This window comes from Perca flavescens, chromosome 14, assembly GCF_004354835.1.
Source record: "Perca flavescens isolate YP-PL-M2 chromosome 14, PFLA_1.0, whole genome shotgun sequence".
Taxonomy (NCBI): Eukaryota; Metazoa; Chordata; class Actinopteri; order Perciformes; family Percidae; genus Perca; species Perca flavescens.
The window spans coordinates 14,872,640-14,896,238 of NC_041344.1; the positions used below are offsets into that span (position 1 = coordinate 14,872,640).

The 23,599-nt window shown below is 39.8% G+C and overlaps 1 protein-coding gene across 2 annotated transcripts in view; it reads left to right on the forward strand.

Annotated features, from left to right (window-relative positions):
• The first annotated feature begins 999 nt into the window (after positions 1–999).
• Positions 1,000–23,599, forward strand: part of kmt2ba (lysine (K)-specific methyltransferase 2Ba) — a 30,415-nt gene continuing 7,815 nt past the window's right edge. The window contains exons 1-25 of one of the 2 annotated variants that reach the window (XM_028596971.1): positions 1,000–1,422; positions 4,758–6,222; positions 6,644–6,810; positions 7,006–7,092; positions 7,454–7,610; positions 9,927–10,197; positions 10,392–10,453; positions 10,592–10,828; positions 12,065–12,168; positions 15,705–16,616; positions 16,863–16,976; positions 17,734–17,880; positions 18,382–18,474; positions 18,683–18,800; positions 19,055–19,168; positions 19,865–20,055; positions 20,282–20,383; positions 20,574–20,687; positions 20,925–21,001; positions 21,197–21,378; positions 22,025–22,110; positions 22,590–22,724; positions 22,922–23,080; positions 23,166–23,283; positions 23,411–23,489. In XM_028596971.1, the coding sequence (XP_028452772.1) occupies positions 1,120–1,422; positions 4,758–6,222; positions 6,644–6,810; positions 7,006–7,092; positions 7,454–7,610; positions 9,927–10,197; positions 10,392–10,453; positions 10,592–10,828; positions 12,065–12,168; positions 15,705–16,616; positions 16,863–16,976; positions 17,734–17,880; positions 18,382–18,474; positions 18,683–18,800; positions 19,055–19,168; positions 19,865–20,055; positions 20,282–20,383; positions 20,574–20,687; positions 20,925–21,001; positions 21,197–21,378; positions 22,025–22,110; positions 22,590–22,724; positions 22,922–23,080; positions 23,166–23,283; positions 23,411–23,489 (5,594 nt within the window). In that variant the 5' untranslated portion in view covers positions 1,000–1,119. The remainder of the gene's footprint in view (positions 1,423–4,757; positions 6,223–6,643; positions 6,811–7,005; positions 7,093–7,453; positions 7,611–9,926; positions 10,198–10,391; positions 10,454–10,591; positions 10,829–12,064; positions 12,169–15,704; positions 16,617–16,862; positions 16,977–17,733; positions 17,881–18,381; positions 18,475–18,682; positions 18,801–19,054; positions 19,169–19,864; positions 20,056–20,281; positions 20,384–20,573; positions 20,688–20,924; positions 21,002–21,196; positions 21,379–22,024; positions 22,111–22,589; positions 22,725–22,921; positions 23,081–23,165; positions 23,284–23,410; positions 23,490–23,599) is intronic. The other variant, XM_028596972.1, reaches the window with a different exon arrangement.

Consider the following 23,599-nt stretch of genomic DNA (forward strand, 5'->3'; position numbering starts at 1 on the left):
TGTTTAAGATAATCTACCCTTTTTAAAATCTTTTATAATGGAGAACAAACAAACAGTAGTGCCAGGTGCCTTTGACTTCTTCCTTCATATTTTATGTAATCATTTTATGGACGATTGTTTTTGTCCTTAAGAATAAAAATACTGTAATTTTTGTGTAATAAACAAATGTAACTAAATTAAAATGGCTTTGTACACAACTGACATTGGAATACTGTGTAAGCTAACCTGCAAATTCTTGCTTATAACAAATATCACAAAAAAAATTAACCAAAGATTGATGTGGATTTTTGCTTCTATAATGTATGCTACAAAATGTCTAAAAGCTACATTTGTTTTTGCTTTGTTCTCCCCCAAAATTGTGACGATGTAGCTACTTTAATTATTGACAAAACAATGACTGATTTTCGCATACTATCAAGTAATGTAAAGTAACAGTAGATTTACTCAACTTACTGTACTGTAGTATCAAGTAGTGTAAGTAACAAAGTAGATTTACTCAATTTATGTACTGTACTTATGTACGAGGTACTTGATGTTTTGCTTTACTTGAGCATTTCCATTTTATGCTGCTACTTCTGAGGAAAATATCGTACATTTTACTCCACTACATTTATTCTAGTTACTAGTTACTTTGGAGTTTAAGATTTACATACAAAAAATAAACGTTCATAAAATATGCTGCATTGTTGTAGATGTAAATACCCAGTACATAAATCAGTTTGAAATAGCTATATTATAATAATACAACCTGAATACAACACACAGGGGACATTTTGCATAGTACTTCATTAAATTTGGCCATTTGCTTTTGCATGCAGGACTTGTACATTACGTTTTTTTCCACCTTTACTTAAATATATGATCTGAATAGTTGTACAATCATAATTTAACAACATACACAATAATTATCAAAACATTTACACCTGATACCTAAAGAAAAGGTTCTACATAAGCGACGCCGCCCAGTGTTTCGAATAGGAGTCGTCCTGGGCTGGAGAAGTTCGTTTTCCCATGATGCACCTGTGGTTCCTTTCTATCTCGCGCCTTTGCCTCGACGCAATCCATCTTGCCTCTCGCATCGCCGCTGTCAGCTCGCTTTCCGTGTTGTTGTAGTAAATAATGGCGGCATCGGGAGGCGGATTATCATCTCCCGCTACTGTCGCGGGCTTGAGCACCCAAACGCCGGCCCGGGCTCGCTTCCCGGGTCGGCCGTGCACGAGACGCAGCAAGCTGCGGTCGGAGAAACGTAACAAACGCGGAAGGTTAGGCTCGGACGTCGGGGATCTAGCTGCCGAAGGGCCGAGGCCCGTAAACATCGGCCTTGCGTTGAGTGAGGACCCGTACCTGCTGCGCCTGCTCGGGGTGGTGGAGAAGCACAGGAGGCAGAGAGATGCGGGGTTTGACTCCAGCAACAGTGAAGAGGTGAATAAGCTAACCATAGCATGTCAGCTAGATGGGTAACGATACGCATAATGGGACACATAAAGCCATTTTGTTCAAAAGAACGACATTTACCAGAATTTGTTTGTTACTTACAAAAAGTATTTAAGCTAACGTAGAGCTAGTTAGCGGTAACTTAGCTAGCTTGCAAACACTAACCCTAAATAGGATTGTAACTAGCCGTCTGCCTGCAGGGTATGCTTCAGTTTGGTTGATCGGTGAATATTTGGTATTATTGCTTCTGCAGGTATTAATAGTTAATTGCTTGTTTTGAAGTTGCAACAGACATAGCTAGCAACATACATACACACACGGAGATCGGCGTCCGTCCAGCTGAGTTTGTTGGCATGTAAGAACATTGGCGGAAACTTTGGCGGTATGATAACAATCGTGAATGCGTTTTGTTGTGGAAACCAGTAGATCTCTTTGTTTAACGATATTCATCCCCCCTTTTGTTGCGTTGAAGTTCCCACACTGTGCTGACATGCACAGGCTAATAATCTTGTCGCTGGTGCTAACTCCGGGGATCACACTCTCCATGTTGGAGCTGTCAGCTGATCGCTCGGTGTTTTGAACGTGGGATGCAACGGGGGAGGCATACAGAAACGTTACCTAGACTATATAATCAAAAAGCTAAATTTGGACCACACACACTGATAAATCTTGCCCTGTGCCTTTCTAAAACCTAATTTTGCATTGTGTATGTTTACATTCATCACTCCCATCATGCATCTCCCTTTTATTGAGATTGGTGTGAAGGCTAAACTAACAGCAATCAACTAATCCCAACTTTTTACATGGATTTAGAAGGTCAGTATAGTTTAAAGAAATAGTTGGGTTCTCTGTTAATAGTCTGCATGCTGCAACAAAAGCACAATCGTGTTGTTTGCATAGGATTTGACACAAATCATGACTTATTGCAAAGTACAAATCCACCTGCTGATTAACATGTATGAGAGGGTCCTAGGAACTGACGAAGACATTTTCACCGTATTGGAGTGATGTAGCCATGGTGAATATGCCATAACATTTTAATTTCAGTGGCATATTCAACATTGACAAAAGCCTAGAAATGCAGGCAGACTTTTAAAACAGTGTTGTGTTTTGGCCCATAGTATTTATTTTTCAACATATATATTGTGAGAGGTATGCGAGACCAAGGGTTATAGCTGCTCTGTGCACAACTTTGCTCTGGAGTCATTCATAATGAGACATAAATATTATACAACAAATGAGAGTACTTAAATCTACCACACTGTGTTAAGGTTGTTTAAAGTATCAATACTTTAATGCTTACTTTGATACGTGTTTAAAACAATACGGCCTCCCTTACTTAAACATTTGATAGTATCGAAAGTACCAAAATAAAACAAACAAAAACTGATTTTCACCCAAGGCTGCACAGATAAAACAGGGAAGAAAATCAACTGTCCAAAACCAGAGAAAAATAAATCTGTAATAAATGCAATTATGATGACATAAAGAATGTGTTGGCCTACAAGGTAGGGAAAACATTTAAGAAAATATGTATCCTATTTTGTGTGCCTAGGATTTGTTACTCTTTGGCCGTGGTATTGAGTATAGTTTTTTTTTTTTTTTTTTTTTTTTTTTATATAGCAGTGTTGTTTCGTGGTTTAAAATTCTTGTATTGTGACAACCTTTCACTGTGTTCATATTTTCAGTGTTTCTTCATAAAAGCCAGTGTGTTGGATATCATTAACTTCTAAGGTTGTCGTCTCCTTGTAGCTCCATCCAGACAGGATGGTGATAAAATGATAAATTGGATCTAATCATATTATTTAATATCCTGAGCAGGGGATTTAGTGTCAGTCGGACTTCACTGATGCAATCCCTTCAGAGTGGACTGTAACAGAGTCACATGGTTCATGCTAAAGCTTGTGGGTGCTGTTCATCTGGAGTACCACACGTTACATAGTGCCACACACTCATGTGCTCTGCAGTGGTTTAGAATAGATATGTAGGGGGTTTCATCACTGACAAATATGGAGTCATTTTTTTGCTCATGAAGATGGATGTAAGTAATTGGAAGTCAAGTTGAAATGGGCTGTGTTGTGCAATGTTTGCATCTGACATATACAGGTGCATGAATGAGAGGATGCTGGAGGCTGACTGTGTTCTAAAGGATCCATGTAAACATTTGTAGCAATGGTGTTTGAATGTATAATTTCCAGAACTCACTAATGTTAAAATCACTAATTTAAGGGTGAATTAGGCTAAGATGCTGTTTTGTATTCAACTACAGCTTGAGTGCCACTTTCCTGATTTATTACAGAGAAAATATTTTCACATATTACATTAACAATTAGACACCTGTAGAGATGGTGCACAGGCAGAAAATCTGCTGAGTTATTTCTTAAAGTTGACTCACAGATTGAAACCAAAATCTGCTTCATTCAGTGCCTCAGCATTTTACTGATGCAACTCTGGTGAAAGTGTAGAGAGCAGTGCTGATGCTGAACAATATTTTCAACAGGGCTGGCTGATACCTGATGATCAAATGGAATGGAATTATGTCATGTAATTAGTAAAATCCTTGAAAGTTTTGGAAAAGTCATTTGATTTTGTTGTGTAATGAAAATAATTGTTGCAGTAATCTTCTGTGGATAACCTTCCACGCTGTGTTGGAAATTAAGCGGGGTAAAGGGCAAAAATGCCCCAAGAAATCTCAGCATGCCCCTAAAAATGCAATATAGTGTGTGGCAACAGGACTTCACATAATAAAAGAGCAATTACAAATAGATAATACATTATTTAAACACAATAGTGGCTAGTAGCCTTCAAATAATAAATCAAATGAAAGTATTACAAAAAAATCAATTACAAAATCACAAACAAAAGATCAACTTTGACCACTGTACTCTCCTGGTGGACATCCTCCTCTAGCTTATACTGAGCTATTTTAGTCATCAAACATGTCTGTCAAGGACTATGAAACAGTGGAGGCTACAGGTGCTAAGGTGCACACACACACAAACACACACACCCGAGCACCTGCTGAACGCATATATTATCATTGTTTGAGTCACAGTACTGGGCCGACAAAGTAGTAATTGTTTTATCAGCTCTCTATATGTGGAAATTGTGGATGTTTAAGAAATTCTATATGTTTGTAATTGTTTTTTGTTCATTGTCAATTCTATATTATGAAAAGTTCTTTCATAATTGTCAGCTGTATTATGGCGATTATGAGTGTTTTTGGTCTGTAGTAGGTGGTGTTCAGCATACCTGTCTTCATTTTAACATGTCCAAATGTATTATAGCCTGTTAAAGGTTATACGTTCTATGTTTTTCTCCAGGAGGAAGTTTTCACTGGATTTGGGACCACAACAGTTCGTCCACAAAAATCTCCTCAGTCGTCATTACTCAGCCAAGCAAAGCCTCCCCAAGCTTCAGAACTTTCTCTCGGAGAAAAAGCAAAGCCTCTCATTGGAAAAATTATACCCAAAACCCCGAAACCGGCTCTTATTGGGAAAATTGTACCATGGATCCCTAAAGAAGACCTGGGTGTCCAAGAGAGCCCATCAAAAGACAAAGAAATACCCAAGGTGGTAATTAAACTACAAGGCAAGCAGGTAGCTCTCACTGGAAAAGCCAAACATGCAGGCGAACAGGCCTCAGGTAGACAGAGCAGTACTAGATCAGCTGACTTTATCAGGAAAGCAGGAAAACCAGCAGTATCAGACAGGAGGCAAAATCAAACAGCCACTACCTCAGCTGGTGGCTCCGGGAAAGCTTCTAAGGTGAAAGAACGAGGCGAGGTGTCAGAGGACTCAGACACAGACCAATCCCAGCCACAGAGATCTGTGAGATGTACGAAGGGATTTCGAATTGGGCACACCAGACGCACATCGCAAGCAGTCACATCCTTACAAAAACGGCAGAGGAGGAGAATGGCTAAGGGTATGGGTGCCTCTCCAGAGGCTGGAGCTGAGGCCGCTGCCCAAAGTGGAGAGGAGGCAGCGATGCCCCTCGACTGTAAAGCCACAAATTCCTCCGATAAAAGAATACAGAAAAGACAACGCAGGTCTTTGTTTGGGCACAAGCGAAAGGCACCAAAAAACGTTCCAGAAATGAAACGTCCAACAATGCTTCGTACTCGCACTAGGCATGTTTATTACACATATGTCCCAGAGCCTATTCCGGCCACACCGATGTCGGACTTGAGTGAGCAGCAGCTGCTAAGTCACAATATCACTCCATCTGAGGGTAAGCCGAGCTTGTTTCCAGTCCAGCAGAGCTCAAACAACTCCTCCACTCCTGTAATGAGCGCACGGTCCTCCCGCGTTATTAAAACTCCAAAGAGGTTCTTGGACGAGGAAATGATTCCCTTTCCAAAGGGTTCTTTGTCAACGTGGCTGAAAAGTCAACAGAGAGAGGACGAAAAACCAAGTCCATCATGTCACGAGTCAAGCTATGATGGCAACTTGCTGCAGTCAGACAGTGAATGTATATCTGTGGCCGACAACCCATCTGCAGTGACAAAGTTCTTATCAAAGCCCAGGTCAGGCACGAGCCACCTAGAGATCTACAAGAACCTCAAGAAACTTACTTTGAAACTGGCGGAGAAAAAGAAAGGCCCCGCTGACACGGATTATACGCATCATGGCGACGGTTTGACGTCTCATGTCAGGAAGAGGCGTAGGTCAAAGCTCATGATGGAAGAGATGGACTCTCCTGGCGTTGTGAGGAAACTAGCCGTGGTGGTGAATGCTGATGTGGAAGCGCCCTCACATTTGCCGTTAGGAGATACAGGAAACAATAGTAAGTATTGTTTCTTCTTTGTGTAATTAGTCATGAAGATCTTGCTTCTTAATCTTTGTTTTTTGTTATATACAAATGCCTGATCTCTCATGGAATAGTGAGATGTTTTTAATGTTGAGTTAAGGTTAAAATGAGAAAAAATTGTCTACAGAGGCTTTAGCCTTTGGTTAATTCTTTATTATTAATGCAATCTTTAAGATGTTTTAGCCTTTTTAGACAATACAAATTAGAAAAAGACTTGAGGACGACTGCAACAATTTTGAAATGTCTTGGAAATTGCAAAGAGCTAATTTAACAAATTGAAATAATTGTGTCACTGTTCAATTCATAGGTATGTTTTCAATAGTTGGTCCTACAATTACAAGGTGTTTGTTTGTACATCATTTAACCAGAGTTGCTTTATTCACGCTGTTTGGTACAGATGAAGCAGGAGGCATGACTGGGGACTGCCATGAGGCGTTGGAAGTCAGCGGGCCCAGCCATCGAATTGGTTTCAGTGGAGCAAATAAGAAAATGCTTCACCTGCTGAAGAAAGCCAAAGTGCAGCTCTTCAAGATTGATCAGCAGAAGCAGCTCAAGTTGTCACAGGTAAGAATCAAACATCACTTCATCCAGAAATCAAATGAAAGTAGAATTGTACATGTAACATTTTTTTATGTCTTATTTTAGTCTGAACTTTACAAGTCACGTTGTAAGTAACTTGGCTATTTTAGGGAGGATAAGTAACATAGTGATAGCATCTCTTACATACAACTTGTTTTTCTTCCTCGTCTGGACTGATAGTTGGGCTCCAGAGAATCACGAGTGCCAGTGAGTGGAAGGAGAAGGAGGAGGAGAGTTGGTGTATCGCTCAAAGATATCAGTCCTCAGGTAATACTTTTAACTTAAACATCTGCATTGCTATGTTGTCTTGTCTCGGTTTTGAATAAAGCATCATCAGTCTACTGCATTTGTTGGAATCGCATGTGTTTTGGATCTTACTGTACCTTGATCTTTTTGTTATTTTGTCTGTTTATTATGTGCTGGGGAGCATCCCCTCTATAACTCAGGCTGCCATGTGTTGTTTATATTGATTTTGTTTTTTAATTTTGCACTTTAAAATGAGCAGTGTATCCTACTGTTAGTGTAATGCGTGACTATGTGTTATTTATGTCACAAGTGATGTTAGTGTAATAGATTTACAACCAAATATTTCTACATATCACGGTATTTATTCTGTGTCTGTGTGCAGGAACAGCCGCTGGGTGGTCCGAGGATCAAACATGTGTGCCGGGCAGCAGCGGTGGCTTTGGGGCAGCCCCGTGCCATGGTGCCAGATGATATCCCCAGACTCAGCGCCCTGCCACTTCACGAGAGAGAGGGCATCACCTTTTCTCCCGCAGCAGAAGGTACAGTGCATCTACATGCGTTATTTTTAAGCACAATGCAGTTAACTTCTCTGTGGCTTTACTTCCAGGACGATGAGCACCTCACTGCTTTTTGCATTGCACAGTGTATGTGCAATCATTTTAATTGAGGTTTAATAAGCAAGGAACTGACATTTTATGTCCGTGCAGTCATCGTTAATGATGACATGAAGGAAATAAATTGGAGATGCTAACAAATATGCTCATTAAACTCTTTCTCCACGTTTAGGATGTGGTTAAAATATCCAGAAACTGACACAGAATAAAAATGAGGAGGACTTAACCACAGTAGTACAGGGTAAAAGCAGATTTTGAAGTCTTAAAAAGCATTAAATTCAGTTTCCTCACAAAAAGGCCTAAGTATTAAAAAGTCTTACATTTTATTGACAAAAGTCTTAAATAGTTTTTGTTGCCTGCTGTAGGCAGTAATGTTAGTTATAAAATGGTTTTGTATCTGACTGCGGACTGTTTAACACTTAAGAGGAGGACTGTTGCAACAGTGGATTGTGCATGCAGGAAGCTGTACAACCCTTATTTGTGGAGTTTCAGTCAGCACTAGCATACCTGTAGCTTGGAAGCTCATCAACTCATAATAGGCAAGTGTTTGTTTTTGCAAAAACTTTACAAACTAACAATTTTTAATTGGTTTATCAATCCATCCATTTTATGACACCTATTCATCCAGGATGCATTAATTAGATTTATTAAATCATTAAAAATTGATTATTGCAGGGGTTTCTCCGCCATTTAGAAAGTTTAGGTGCAGCACCCAAGCCGTTCTGGGCATCACCTGAGCCGAATGAATGTAAAAACAAACTAAATGACTTTCCTCAGATCTAATGATTGTAGTCGGTCCCCAGTGGACTTCTTTAGCGAGTTTTGTCTTATTTTGGGCTTTTTGAGTGTTATTTGTTTATTATCTTCTCTGCTTTTCCAATGTTTTAGACACAGATGTGGTTATTAAAAAACTGTCCAAAATGATGTGTGAAATTGCAAAAGAAGTTACATTTTCTTGAGGGAGGACCCCTAAACCCCCTGCCAAATACAGACACCTAAGTCTTCCACAAACCTAGGAAAAACACTGTATTGTTATATATTTCTGTGAAATCACTGAAAAGAATTTGATGTAATAATACAAATTTCAAGATTTCAACTCAATTGCTGAACCCTTTATAGACAAGTTCAGAAGCTTACGTTCCCACAGCATATTGTAAGGTGTGCAGCGTCAATTGTTGCTACGGTGCAGCTGGAGTTATTACGACCCTGAAATAGTCAGGGTTACCACATCATTCACAGAGTGATTGTAAAAAATCGATTGACTTGATACTGTATATAGCCATGCTCTAAGGTAGGTTAACTGTTTTTCAATCCAATTTCTCCAAGATGCTTCATTAGCATTGTCCAAACTTAAATGCATTCTTCCAGTTTTGTTTGGCAAAGCTGCTCTGCTAATATACTATAATGAAAACATTCACCAGCTAAGATATTCTTTCAAACTGGCATAGTTAAGCTTCTGCAGTTATAAACACAAAACCTAAAAAGAGCACAGTTTTGATAGCTTTTGGCAAACGTAACATGCTGAGCGCAAAAATAAAAACTGCTTTGTTAGCTCAATGTAGTTGTAACTAAGATATTTGCCAGCAAAAATATCTTTTGTCACACACAGATTAGCCACCGCTGTTGGAAAGCTTTACCCAACACTGGTCAAGTGAGCATCACTCAGTATGAGGTGAGGAAGTGCCGTTTGACAAGTAGACTCACTGCCCTGAATTTTGTCTCCTAATGAACACATCTAGTGCTGTTGGGAAACACGGAACCTCACACAATGTTATTCCAGCTACATTATTCTAATTTCTTTGTCTGAAGTTGCTTTGTGCCGGCTGGCCTTCAAATACTACCACTGGGAGATGCCAGAGGTTGTCAGAGGAATTGAGTTTCAAATCTATTTCTAGTAGTTTTCAAACCTAAAAAGGCCAGGTAGGGGGATTTCCACCAGCAATGGATTTGTCAGAGACTCCTGATGTGTTCGTCCAGTCACCTTACTTTATTCTAGAGTGATTCTTTCTCATTTCCAACACTTGAAGCAGCCAGTAGATACTTGTAGCTGTAGAAACCAGACAAAAGACCAGTAAATCGGTATACAAGCACCTTCAATCACAGCAGTTAGACCTGTAATGTCTCCTGCAGACTGAATAGTACGTTTTTGGCATCCAAAGATGTCGCCCCCACATGTATTTAATACTATATGAAATGTATATTGTGACTCTTTTACCATTCCTCTCCGTCTCTCGCTTGCAGATGTGGCAGATGATGACGATGACATCTCTGATCAGGGCAGGGCTCAATGGGTTGTCTCTCAGGAACACATTCAGCGGAGGAGGAGGGGGAGGGGGAGGGGCCACAAGTTCATTAAGAGGAAGGTTCTGAGTCAATATATACCTGGGGGAGTCCGTGCCCGGCGCTGTGGACGCTGCAGAGGCTGTTTGATAGAGGAGGACTGCGCAAAGTGTGTCAACTGCCTCGATAAGCCAAAGTTCGGGGGGCCCAACACCAAGCGGCAGTGTTGCATGTAAGTTAAACTAATCACAAATTCAAACTATCGAGTTTACGGTGAATTGACAAATTTTACTGCACAAGATTTCTGTGTTGCATGGGAATTTCTCACACCACTAGTGACCTTTTGATGACATTTTAGCAAATGTTTTAAAGGCATTTAAACATTACACATTTAAAGGTACATTTTACTGTTTCTTCTGCCCCTAGATATAAGAAGTGTCAGCGGATCGAGAAAGCGAAGATTGAGCGCATCGTCAGACCGTTGAAACGTATGTCTCTAATTAGATGATGCTCTTGCTCTCATCTTTATCCCTGAGTGAATGTTTCTTTTTCAACCTAATTTGCTAACAACATATCCAAATATTCATTTTGTTTACTAAATTAATCATGGGGCTCCTTTTTCTTAGTCCAGGCGAGGCGGTTTTCGGCCTCTGTGTCAAGCAGTGACGATGCAAACTGGGGCTTTGAAGGCGCAGGCGAGGGATCGTCCTCGATGGCGCCTGGAGTCAGGAAACAGTCCCTGCGTAATATCACACCGCGCTCCTACAGCAGCCTGCTGAAGTCTGAATCTGAGGAAGAAGAAGAAGAACATAAGGCAAATAAATCACCAGTCAAGCCAACTGTTGCTGCTGCTAGCAACCAAGGTAACTAAAGCTTTGTTTTTGTGACTCCAACCTCTGTGTTCTTACTTGTCTCTGTATTGCTTTTGCAGATCGTGGTTTGAAGATCTCTGAAGTTAATTTTAGAGCTTTGTTGCAGGGAGCCTATCACACATTATCATAACTTTTTTATATTTCATACGTAGAACATATAACAGAGTTGTAAAGATCAGTTATGCAGTCAATAGCTGCGCCATTTTCTTTTCTTTTTTTCTTTTTTGGGGCATTTTTAGGCCTTTATTTGACAGGACAGCTGAAGACATGAAAGGGGAGAGAGAGGGGGGAATAACATGCAGCAAAGGGCCGCAGGTCGGGGTCGAACCCGGGCCTGCTGCATCGAGGCGTAGACCTCTATATATGGGCGCCTGCTCTACCAACTGATCTATCCGGGCGCCCAGCAGCGCCATTTTTCTGGATTCCAGCTGTGGTTCCAGCATATTTTCATTTCAGGCATGAGACCTTTGATGCATGTCATCTTGTGCTTCCTGACAACACCAACAGGTTTTGCTAGATAATGTAAAGAAAGATTTTGGCGATAGCACTATAATATAAGTTTTGATAATTGTGTGCAAAAAAGTGTTTCATTACGCACACTGCAGTACATAGAGTTACATGGTAACTGACATACGTATACAATTTTACAAATATTTAATTACACAAAGGATTGTGTTGACTAACTAACTGTATCCTCTGGCCTTTTTGTGTAGTGTGAGCTGATAGAGAAAACGACATGGAGCAAGTGGAAGAAAGGCTAGTCAAATTAGCTCTCCCTCCATCTAGCAAAGCCCTTTCCAATGCAAACATCTTCTTGTCTACAGTTTCTACTGTTCCTAATCACAAAGTAAATTTGACATAATGTAAACTTGATCAACTTAAACGTTTGAACAGGTGAAGCCCACTTAAACTCTACAGTAAATCATCCTCAATGCTATATGAGAAGTTACGTCCGCACAACGATGCAGTTGTGTAGAGGACATTATATTACTGTTTTCACAGGCTGTATAATACTCCTGATGAGTAAACTGAAGTCCATTGGTTATCAGATTAGCATTGAAAAGAAGGACACCACTAACCATTCAATAATACAACAAACGTTGTTTAGAGTTTACTGAAATTGGAGGAAGCAGTGCTCTGACCCAACAAATGCAGTATTCTTTTTGAAACCCTAACCCTCCAGTAGAATCAGAATTGTGTCTTAGATCTGTTTTTCTTCTCTTGGAGATCTCCAAGATGGCGGATTACTGCCAGACGACGCTCCAACTGAGGTGGTGAAGCCTCGACGGCCGTTCTCCAAAGGAGCTGGGGGCAGACCCAGAGCTTACAAGGTAAAAACATCCAGTAGATTTCCCTCCTCGCTTTCAGTCTTCCACCTGATCAAACCTGGGCCAAATTGTATTTTTGGAAAAAATAAAAAATTTCGAGATAGGTGGTGTTAAAAATGTTGATGATAAAAACACAAATATTTCCAAATAACTCTTTGCCCAGGTCTGCATCTCACTTTGTTTGTTTCAATTTCATTTAATCATCTGTGTTGGAACGAATCTAATCTTTCAAATTCAGCCTTGCTAGTCTTCTATTTCTGACTTTAAAGTTTCTCCTTCATATTAACCATCTTGCATGTGCTTAACCTACATGTTTTATAAACTATAGATGAGTTTAGATGTCTTCATGATAAAACACAGCCCATTTTTTATCCAGACCAAGGTTTTAAAATGTAATCTCTATCGTAACTGAAAAAATACTCACCTCATGTTTAAATAACCATTATTACTTTACACATGTAGTCCATGGGGTTTAATATTTTCTTCTGGGATCAATCATACTTCTACAGTACTTCCTTATGGACACATGGCTTACAACAAAGAAATGGCAGCCCATTCTATATGTATGAGCAGTACATATTCAAAATAACATCACAAAGATTTTCCAATGAAAGTAGCAACATTGGAAATTTATAATGATAAACACAACAAAACTATTTCAGTGATCATGTGTTTCACTTTGAGAAATACAATAACGTAAAAACCTAACTAACAATTTGTGTATATATATATATATATATATATATATATATATATATATATATATATATATATATATATATATATATATATATATATATATAAATAAATAAATAATATATTGTGTGTGCCTTTTGGTGACAAGTTTATTTTATAATTGTTGATCATCAGTAAAACTGACACCACAAATTTCAGTGTTGAAAGGGCTGTTATGCTGCGTCAGAACTTGAGTTAAGATGAAGCATAAACCTTGGCTGTCTGACTCTTTGCTTCTGCTCATTGGCATTTGATTTTAATTCTTCAAATCCGATGCCGATCTAATATAGCAAACTTGTGAATTTGCCCGTCCACTGTCAAAGCTCTGTCTTGAAAGAACTGTATATGATTTTTGCTTATTTTTTTACCTTTTAAATCTGCATTGCTTGAATCCTCTGACATTCTTCATAAGAAATCCCCCTATATTAATATATGAACGCTGCTTCCAATTGTTGAATTTATCTCCTATCTTTGTTTTTTGCTTGCGAATTGGTAACTCAGGTTATCATGTACACACACACACACACACACACACACACACACACACACACACACACACACACACACACACACCTTAAAATTAACTGAGGTCATGGCGACTGCCTGCTGCTCCTTATTGGTGACTGACTCATTGGTTTGTGTCGCCAGAAGCCAATAACGCCATCTTCTTCCTCCTTCACACACCAGCAACAAAGGAAGCCAGCATATTTTGAAGACAAGAATAATGAGGAAGCAAGTACACAGAATCAACAACATGTGGTCTATATAAGTGACATTGTAAACAAAGCGACAAAGTGTCTTTTTCTGGTTTTGCACAATTTATGGGCTTTTGTTAGCTACAGATTTGTCTGCAGTGCTCATTACAATGTAGTATTATTAGCAGTATCTCAGGACTCTACTATATATGTATTATTGCAATTTTGCAGAAATACATGTGTAACGGCAGCACACTGCATATTACAGAGGGAAAATAGACAAACCCTCAACACTATGCATCTTACTGCTCTAATGCTACTTCAACTATCAACCTCAAATCTGCATTCCCGGGTGCAATGAGAGGGAGATGTAAATGTATATAAATTAGGGCTGTCAAACGATTAATTTTTTTAATTGCGATTAATCACTGAATTTATATAGTTTATCACATGATTCAAATTCTATTATTTTGCATTTCAGAACTGTTTTTAAGTACATATTAACAATGGAAAGCAATTCTTACCAGTGTATCTGGATTGGGATTCAAATGAATGCAAAGAAAGTGACTTTATGAACTTGATATTAAGATTTGTTTTTTTTAATTTATTTACTGTAAACAAAAGAAAAATCTGTGAATCTAGTCACACATTTGCATCTAGAGTCAATATTAGGGTTGGGTATTGTTGTTGTTGTTTTTTTTTTTTTTTTTCTCGATACTGGTGCTAAAGCGGTACTTTTAAAACTGTACTGGTGCCTGAACCGATACTTTTTAAGAATGTGAAAAAAAAAAAAAAAAAAAAAAAAAGAAGGGTACTAAACAACATTTGGCGACATTTTAAGAACGGCTTGTTTATTGCTAAGGCCATATGGTCAAAATTTATAATAATGTAATCACTGTAACAATAACTTATTTCACTAGTAAATAGCTGTTGAACAACAAAAACAACCACCAGATGGGAAAAGGGCATTTAACAATAACTTTGAATGCACCATGAGGCTGTAGGTTACCAGTTTCGTTGTTGCACCGTATGTGTTTTTCCGACAGCGGCAGCTGCAGATTGTAACATCCCGGTGTCGGAATCCGCTACAGTGAAATACAGACAAACTTTACACCATTTAGCGTTAGCTGTCAGCATTGTAACCGTGTTTAATCCAGCTACTAGCTAGCGGTATGCTAACGTTAGCTGCTGTCGAGTTACTTTACTGTCATGTGCAGCAATGTTTCTGTTGCCTGTAACGTCTGTTTCAGAGCATCGGAGAGCAGCGCAGGCATATCAGTGGCACCGGAATGAGGCACTGAAAACCACGTTGCTATTAGGTCCCGTAGATACCGGTTGTTAAGTCACCGGTGCCGTAAAAGCATTGGATTTCGGTAAACAACCCTGTCGACCCGTCCGGGAGTTTTGGAAAATAAAAAGCGCCATTCCGAATTGTGTTGCTGCTGTCTTTCTCCATCATGCCTGCAGCAGTAGGATGTGTTACGAGGAAGTATGGCAAAGTGCGGCAAAGGGTCAAAATAGTAGCCTGTTAGGCACGACGCAAAGCAGAGTAAAGTGAAAATAAATTAATAAATAGCGGCATGCGATTAAAAAAATTTACGGGTTATGCTCGGCTCTAAATTGCATTGTGATTAATTTAAGTTAATGCTGACAACCCTAATATAAATATTAACTTAAATTAAGGTAGATTAATTTCTCTCGTGTTCTCATTCTATCTGCCTATTTGCAGCTTACACATCAGAGATGTCAGCCTATTTTAGTGATACTAAACATGACATGTTATTAGTGTATATAAGTTTTTATAGCTTTTTGACAGTTGAATTTCTAAAGTGTTTTTGTGATTATCTAATCTTTGAACTGGATACATGCATACTTTATTTATTTATTACATTTACTCTAAGCCACACCTCTGTGTGTTTCTACTGCTGAATGCAATCTTCTTTACCTTTTCTTACTTCTTATTCCTGACTAATGTTCTCGATGTCATAGCACTGTTCTGCTTTTCTGTTATTTTGGCTGCTGCCTGTCGCCGCCTCTGCATGTCACTAGTATTTGTGTCACTTTGGAACCTATCGTGCTGGTTGGCTTAGGCAGTCCCCTCCTTCACAGGAACAGGAGAACACGGAGGAGACGGAGCCCAGAGAAACTTTACCAGAAACCAGCCCATCCAGAAGCCCACTGCCGAAGCGGCAGCAGCAGCTACAAATACTCTTACACCGTCTGCCTGATTTTATCCTGCAGTCTGCTCTGTTTTTGCCAAAGCGGTGTCCCCCTTGTCCGGATCAGTGTGCTGCACTGTCTCATCCAAAACTGTCCCAGCTTCTAACACTGCCTGCTATTTCACATTCATCATATTGCACACCACATTGTCCTTCAGAACTGTCCCAGCCTGTAACGCATCCTACTTCTTCACTTTCAACGCATCCGATAAAAGACTCTACACATGTATCACATTCAGCACCACACTGTCCTCCAGAACTGTCCCAGCCTGTAACGCATCCCACATCTCCACTTTCACCACATCCCATTACAGACTCCACACAGAAAACTCTGCTGTTACGTTTGCACCGTTTGCCCCAGTCTCTGGTGCAGTCAGCCTTGTGTTTGCACACATGTATATCCTCGTCTCAACCACAAGCTCTGACAGAGGTTTCGTCAAAGTTATGTTTTCAGGAACATTCAAAGTCTGAGGTGCAGTACCCAGATGTTTTGACTGAGACGCACAGAGCTAACAAAGACAAAACTGTGCAAGTGCTCCCTCATATCAATCCACACACAGAGTTACAGGAGGGCACGCAAGAGGAGCCGGAGGACAGACGAGGGGAACTGCCTGAAGAGGAGAAGGAGGACGCTTCTGTTAAAGAGACAGTGCAGCAAAACTGTCCAACAACTGACCAACACTATGTCCTTCGTTCCCAGAATCCTGCAGATTGTGCATCAGTGAACACCCTGACTGGGTTAACTAACGGATTTCCCCAAAAGGGCCTGTTGCAGAAGTTCAAGATTCGTGTGGACTTCAAGGTGAGTTTCTGCTCTTGTGTTGGTTGGCAATTCTATATTTGTATTCAAACTGCAGTCATCATGGTGTTGGAACAGGAAATAAACAAGACTTGATCAAATTGCATGTGTAATATTGTGACAAGTTGTGGGATCATTATAAAGCTACTTATTTATATAAGTTTGATTCACGTTAATGAGCTTATGCATCATGCAACAGGAACTGATCACTCTCCTCTTGCTTTCTTGTTCTTGCCTCGTGTCCACCAGGAGGACTGTGCTGTTCAAAACGTATGGCTAATGGGCGGCCTCAGCGTCCTCACATCTGTCCCTACCACACCACAACCTGTCTGTCTGCTCTGCGCCAGTAAAGGACGACATGAGGTAATACTTTACCAGAGCTCGAATGGTGTTAGTGATAACTGTTTTCTGCTGTTCTTTCCGTTTACATTTACACTTCATATCTCCAAAGCCCATGTTTCCTTAAAGGAATACGCCGACTTATTGGGAATTTAGCTTATTCACCGTAACCCCCAGAGTAAGAAAAGTCGATACATACCCTTCTCATCTCCGTGCGTGCTGTAACGCTGTCTGACGGTTCCAGCATTAGCTTAGCCCAGCACAGATCCTGCAGGTAACTGGTTCCAACTAGCCTACTGCTCCAAATTGTGACAAAATAACGCCAACATGTTCCTATTTACATGTTGTGATTTGTATAGTCACAGCGTGTACAAAAAACAAAAAAACATGAGACACAGCCGTCTTCTAACAGTAAACAAACCGGGAACTATATTCTCAGACAGGCTTGCTGCGAGCATATCACTCCGCCCAAGTACTATATTCTTCCGCCTGAGAATATAGTTCCCGGTTTGTTTACAGTTAGAAGACTGCTGTGTTATTCGGAGCAGTAGGATTACTGGAACCATTCACCTGCATGTTCTGTGCTGGCCTGATGCCGCTGGAGCCGTCAGACAGCATTACAGCACGCACGGAGATGAGAAGGGTATGTATGGACTTGTCTAACTCTGGGGGTTACGGTGAATAAGCTAAATTCCCAATAAGTCGGCGTGTTCCTTTAAGTTTATGTTTTGGTGGTATGCAGTGTCAATAATAACACCTTTTTGTTTCCCACTTCCATCAGATGATTTTCTGCCAGATCTGCTGTGAGCCTTTCCACAGTTTCTGCCTCTCGCCAGAGGAGCGCCCCCAGAAAGAGAACAAGGAGAACTGGTGCTGCAGGCGCTGCAAATTCTGTCACGTGTGTGGCCGTCGAAGCAAGAGCACAAAGGTATGCAACCTAGCATCACTTATAGTATGACCAAAAAGTCTCCTAACTGTGTTTTATGATAGGTTCACAACTTCTCATATGAACATTGAAACAGGATTTACTTGCTGTAATCATTGCTCCCTCCCTAATGTACCTTCAATGCAATTGTTCAGGGACAAAATCCACAGTCCTTGTTTAGTGCAATTCTTTTTTTTATCTTTGCGGGACATGAACTTTTTCTTTCAAATACACAGACACATTGCATTTTGGTCTTCACCTTCATATAAAGTTATTACCTTTTTTATTAAGTTATAAAAGTTCTGACCCTAACCCTATTTAACATCCTACCCTTCAGATTCCTTGTGTCTTAAGATGTACTTGAGATATTATGATCCTATTGCTAATAAAATTATTCTTTAATTTCCATATGTGTAAATTTGAGAGAGCTGATGAGGTGCTAGTCATATATTTACCCCCCAAAAACTCATATTAATGTATCCTTCTGTTTTTATTCCTCTCTAGCCTGTGCTGCAGTGCAGGAGATGCCAAACCTCCTACCATCCTTCCTGCTTGGGACCAACTTACCCTAAGCCAATGAACTGCAACATGCCTTGGGTAATTGCTTAAAAAAAGGAATCTTCTTGCTGTGTTTTTAAGTATATCAAGAGAAAAATCCCAAAATATCATAAAATGTGAAAAATTTGAAAATATTTTCTGGGGTGCTACAAAGAATCTACCTAAAATGATATATATTACACAGAAGTGTATAAGTGTCAAGAATGCCGTCATACAGTACATCATGGACATTGTTGTGTTGGTGCAGGTGTGCATGACATGCATTCGGTGTAAAAGCTGCGGCGTGACTCCTGGAAAGACCTGGGACTTGGCCTGGAACCACGAGCAGGACCTCTGTCCTGACTGCACTTCTCTCCACAAAAAAGGTAACAATCAGTCCACAACAAACACTGTCGTCTGTTTTCTAGCTATATATTTTGTAGCCATATATGTGGATGCTCAGTAAATACATGGTTAATTGTTTGGAAACCTGCCAGACTTAGTTGTAAGTAAATTAAACAAGTCTAATGTTGCTTAGAAGAATGAACTTGGCTTGCATCAATTGATTGTGTTTAAAGTAAAAAATGCGTGGCTCGAGAAAGAGATGATGTGACTGACATATGATCTGTATCTCCACCAGGTAATTTCTGCACCGTCTGCCACAAGTGCTACGACGACAACAACCAACACACACAGATGATTAAGTGTTCAAAGTGCAGCCACTGGATTCATCACACATGTGAAGGACTTTCGGGTGAGTCATTTCAAAGTGATCTACAGTTTTCATTCCAACCATACACTAATAAATCCCTGGTTTAGTGTTTCGTAAGATTCAAGTTACTAGCCTGGTTAACACCAGACCCTTCTCAGTTGTAACTGAGAGTGGGTCTGGGGAACATTCATTCACAGCCCATATCCAAAGGGGCGTCACCAACGGACGACGGTCAAATGTCTCTGGGCGTAATTGTATAGTCCTTCAACCAATCAGACTGTGGCATCAACGGGTTGCTGCGCTTCAGTGGCCCTCATGTTGAATGTAAACAAAAAGCTGCTCGCTATCATCATCGTGTAAAGCCCGCCTCAACGGTGCCTCGATTTGGAAAAATTGGAAATGGGCTTGAATGGGCTCTTGGCCAGACTGACTCGCAGAGCAAATCTCAAATTTGCCGGAAGTTCGTCAGGGTTTTCCCAGGCTATCAAGTTACAGCATATGGGAGAATATTATGATTCACAATATGAGACGGAATCAATTTTTTCACAATGAAACATGATGCATGTAAAAAAAAAAGCACTGGTTTAATTTTCAACTACATCCTAACTACTATTTATACATGTAGAACATACATTTATGTCATGTATGTTACACTAGTATGTACTACATCATCATAATATTTAAGATCTAAGCTTTATCACATTATATACTCTAAAATGTGTCTGTTTGTCTTTACAGATGAGCTGTTTGGGTTGCTGTCAAGCCAACCAGAAGAAGGGTTTTACACCTGCTCACCCTGCTGCCAGCACCAAACTGAACCCAGCAGCTTGAAGGAGGAGCTGCAGAGCAGACTGAAAGCTGGGCTGGAGGAGGTGCTCACTGACCTCCTCTCCAATGACGCCACACAGCACCTCCTTATCTGTAAAATGGTAAGAGCTTACCCACAAGACTTTGACAGATAATATCCCAAGAGTATTATATTTGACTTAAACAGTAATAAAACAAACAAACAAGGAGTACACTGTTTTTAAGCTTTTTTACCTTCCCTTAAAATCACCCTAATATGTTTTATTTCAAAATGCAAGTGTCTGATTGTGTTTGGTCATTTTTACCAGATAGCAGAACTAGCCCTTATTTTTAGTTTTTGTGTTTCAGTGTCTGGAAACAAACAACACACAGTTTGCCAGGGAACAGCAACCGGTGTGTGATCTACAAGCCATGGACAAGAAGTTTAAAGGGGGCAGTTACACTTCAATAGTGAGTTGAAATTTATATTTCTTTCTGATAATATGCCAAGAACAACTTATGTGTATGTACCAAAGCAGTCAGTAATAAATCGAATACACCAAGTGTTACCACATTCAGCTGAGAGAAATGAATAAAAATGATAATATAATCAGTTATGTGTTTCGTGATCTAATTTTTTCTTTCATTCTTGTTCCTTCAGAAATCTTTCCATGCGGATGTCGTCTCTGTGATGAGGAAGTGGCTGAAAGAGGAGGAGGAGCTTCTCCCTGAGGACCAGAGACCGACCAGTCAGGCCAGGGCACGCTATGTCAAAGTAAGTTACCCTACAAAATTTCCCACAGTTTTAGTTTATTTTTAGAGACCCAAGTTTCATTGATATCTTCAACTTCCTTTGGTTTGACAGGCTGGAATGTTGAGCTGAGTCATTACACAAACAAGCTATACAAAGACTGTTTGACCAAAATATTGTCCAAAATGTCTAAGAATAGACACCGTTCTTCACCATCCTTTTACCTTTTGATCCTAATTCAATTTTGCTGTATTCTTGCAGGTGATTGAGCAGGTATTCAGTTGGTTTCCTGCAAGCCATCTGAAAAAGTGGAACTCTTTCACTGAGGAATCACCAAGGTAATTACCAAAGAGAGCAAACTTAACATTATTCCCTCATTATGTTAATATAGCTTTATGGCATATTTGAAGCTTTTGGTGAGTGTTAAGTCAAATAACTTGTAGAGTATAAAAGTGTCTCTCAGGACACACTTGTCTTAAATGTCCTCTCTGGCTTTGCTCTCTGTCTTACGGCCCTTATTCTTCATTCTGTAGTGGCATGCTCCCTGAGGCGGTCCTCCCACCATCTAAGGAGCACAGCTATGCACAGTGGCTGGAAAGGACATACCAGCCCAAAGAGTCCAGGGGCCCTCAGGCGGGGAAAACTGACTCTGTGCTATCCTCAGTCACTACACAGCAGTCTGGTGTATCACACAGCCTACCTCTGTATTCACATGGTATGGAAACTATTGGAGCCTGTTCTGTATCATGTATGCTGAGGATTGTGATCTTGGTCAGAACCTTTAGACATCTGGAAGGATCGTATCTTTATAGGTTGCGAGTGCCAAAAAGAAAAAGGGTTGCAGAATAGATAAGTGGCCAATATATTAATTGTTGGTAGTGAGAAAATGTAATTGTTATTGTTCCAATAATGAGATTCAGCCGATAATTTCACCCCAGGGCTGTTAGCCAATTTCTTGTAAAAGGGTTGCACACTTTCTAAGTAGTGGAGTCCAAACCCTTAATTAGTCCATGAGCATGTAAAGTGTTTTTTTGTGTCCTATACATGTTTTGTCATTGAGGAGATAAGGTTTGGCATTAATTAGTATACATATTAAAAGAATAAAATAAACTAAAGTTATTACAAACAGGTTTAAAATAAATAAACACTGGTGTTGTAATAGGAAAAATAAACTTGCCAATCTAAGAATATGATTTCACTCTTTACATTTTTGCATTTGTAAGAGAAATATTATTGGTTAGCATATCAAACTGATAACTAACAGTTATTGCGGCTTTCAAATGTCACATCAGTACATCTCAATTTTTGCTTTCTCAGGTTTATAATATACATGTTGATTTGGTCCTCCTCCTTCCTTACAGGTGTAAAGAGGGATCTGGAAAGTACCAAGACTGAAGATGTGAGGCAGTGTGCCCTGTGCCAACAATATGGAGACTATGCTCCCAGGGTGAGTTTAGCTGTCTTACTTAACTAATAAATATTTTCATTATCGATAAATCTGTAGATTATTTCCTAGATTTATCTTTTGGTCTATAACACATTTTATATTTTAGTAAAAACAGTGTCTATAATTTTTTCCTACAGTCCAAGGTGGCTTAATTATTATTCTTTGTCTGACCAAAAGTCCAAACCCCAAACATATTTAGCAGTTTTAATATAACATTAAATGAGGAAGAGCAGCAAAGGCTGCCTAAAATGACTTAAATGATTAATCAGTTTTCAAAATAGTAGCAGAATAATCAACCTGCTCAATTCACTGCATTTCACATAAAAAGTCAAATACTTGAATACAGAAAAACGGGCAGAAAAAGGCTCCTCCATTATGTTTGCAGTGACTGTAAATTATGTTGTTATGTCATCGTACAATATAAAAATGGCTACTCTTACTGCTTATTAAGTGATGTCAATGTATTTCCCTCCTGATAGGATGCAGGACGGCTGTTGTACTTGGGACAGAATGAGTGGGCCCACATTAACTGCTGCCTTTGGTCTGCAGAGGTGTATGAGGAGAATTGCGCTCTTTTGCAAGTGCACAGCGCTGTCTCAAGAGGGCGCCACCTGGTAAGATATTTCCAGGAAATAAATTGAATGGTGATCATATTTCTAGTAACCAGATGTTTTTTTGTCACTCTAGCTTTAATTGTTGTAGTATTGCCATTGGCACAAGTTGCATAACTCTGTGATAAACCTGTGTGAAAGTATTGAGTAATGATGACATATTTCCAAGTTAATTATTGTTTGTGTCCTTCTTCCTTCAGCGGTGTGATCGTTGTGGGCAGTCGGGAGCCACTGTGGGCTGCTGTCTTACCACCTGCCAGAGTAATTTTCACTTCATGTGTGCTCGTGCCCAGAACTGTGTGTTTCAGCTGGACAGGAAGATATACTGCTTCAAACACAGGGACCTTGTCAGTGCGAAGGTTTGGACACAATTCCCAACGCACACCTCACACCTGCTGATTTTCTCTACATTGTATTGACTTATGGTTTACCATACTCTTCCAGGTGGTGTCTGGGAAAGGGTTTGAAGTCCCTCGACGGGTATATGTGGACTTTGAGGGGATCAATCTCAGAAGGAAGTTCCTCACAGGCTTAGAGCCAGAATTAATAAACATGACCATAGGTAAGAATATCTGGCTGTTGTCGTTTGTTGTTGTTTTAAACCACTTGACTCATAAAGGTATTACATATTAGACTGCCTTTAATGTGCTGAAACATATTATATTTCCTTTTTTTTTTCACTTTTCCAGGCTCTCTGCAGATTCAGAAACTTGGTGTGTTGTCAGAGCTGTCATCAAATGGGAGGATGCTGTATCCTGTTGGCTATCAGTAAGTGGTCATTGTCATCCAACTGTTAGCTTAACTGGTCTTTTCTAACTGATGTTTGTTACTAAAAACCCAAATACTTTGTAGGAAATTGTTTGTGGTTCTTTTTGGAG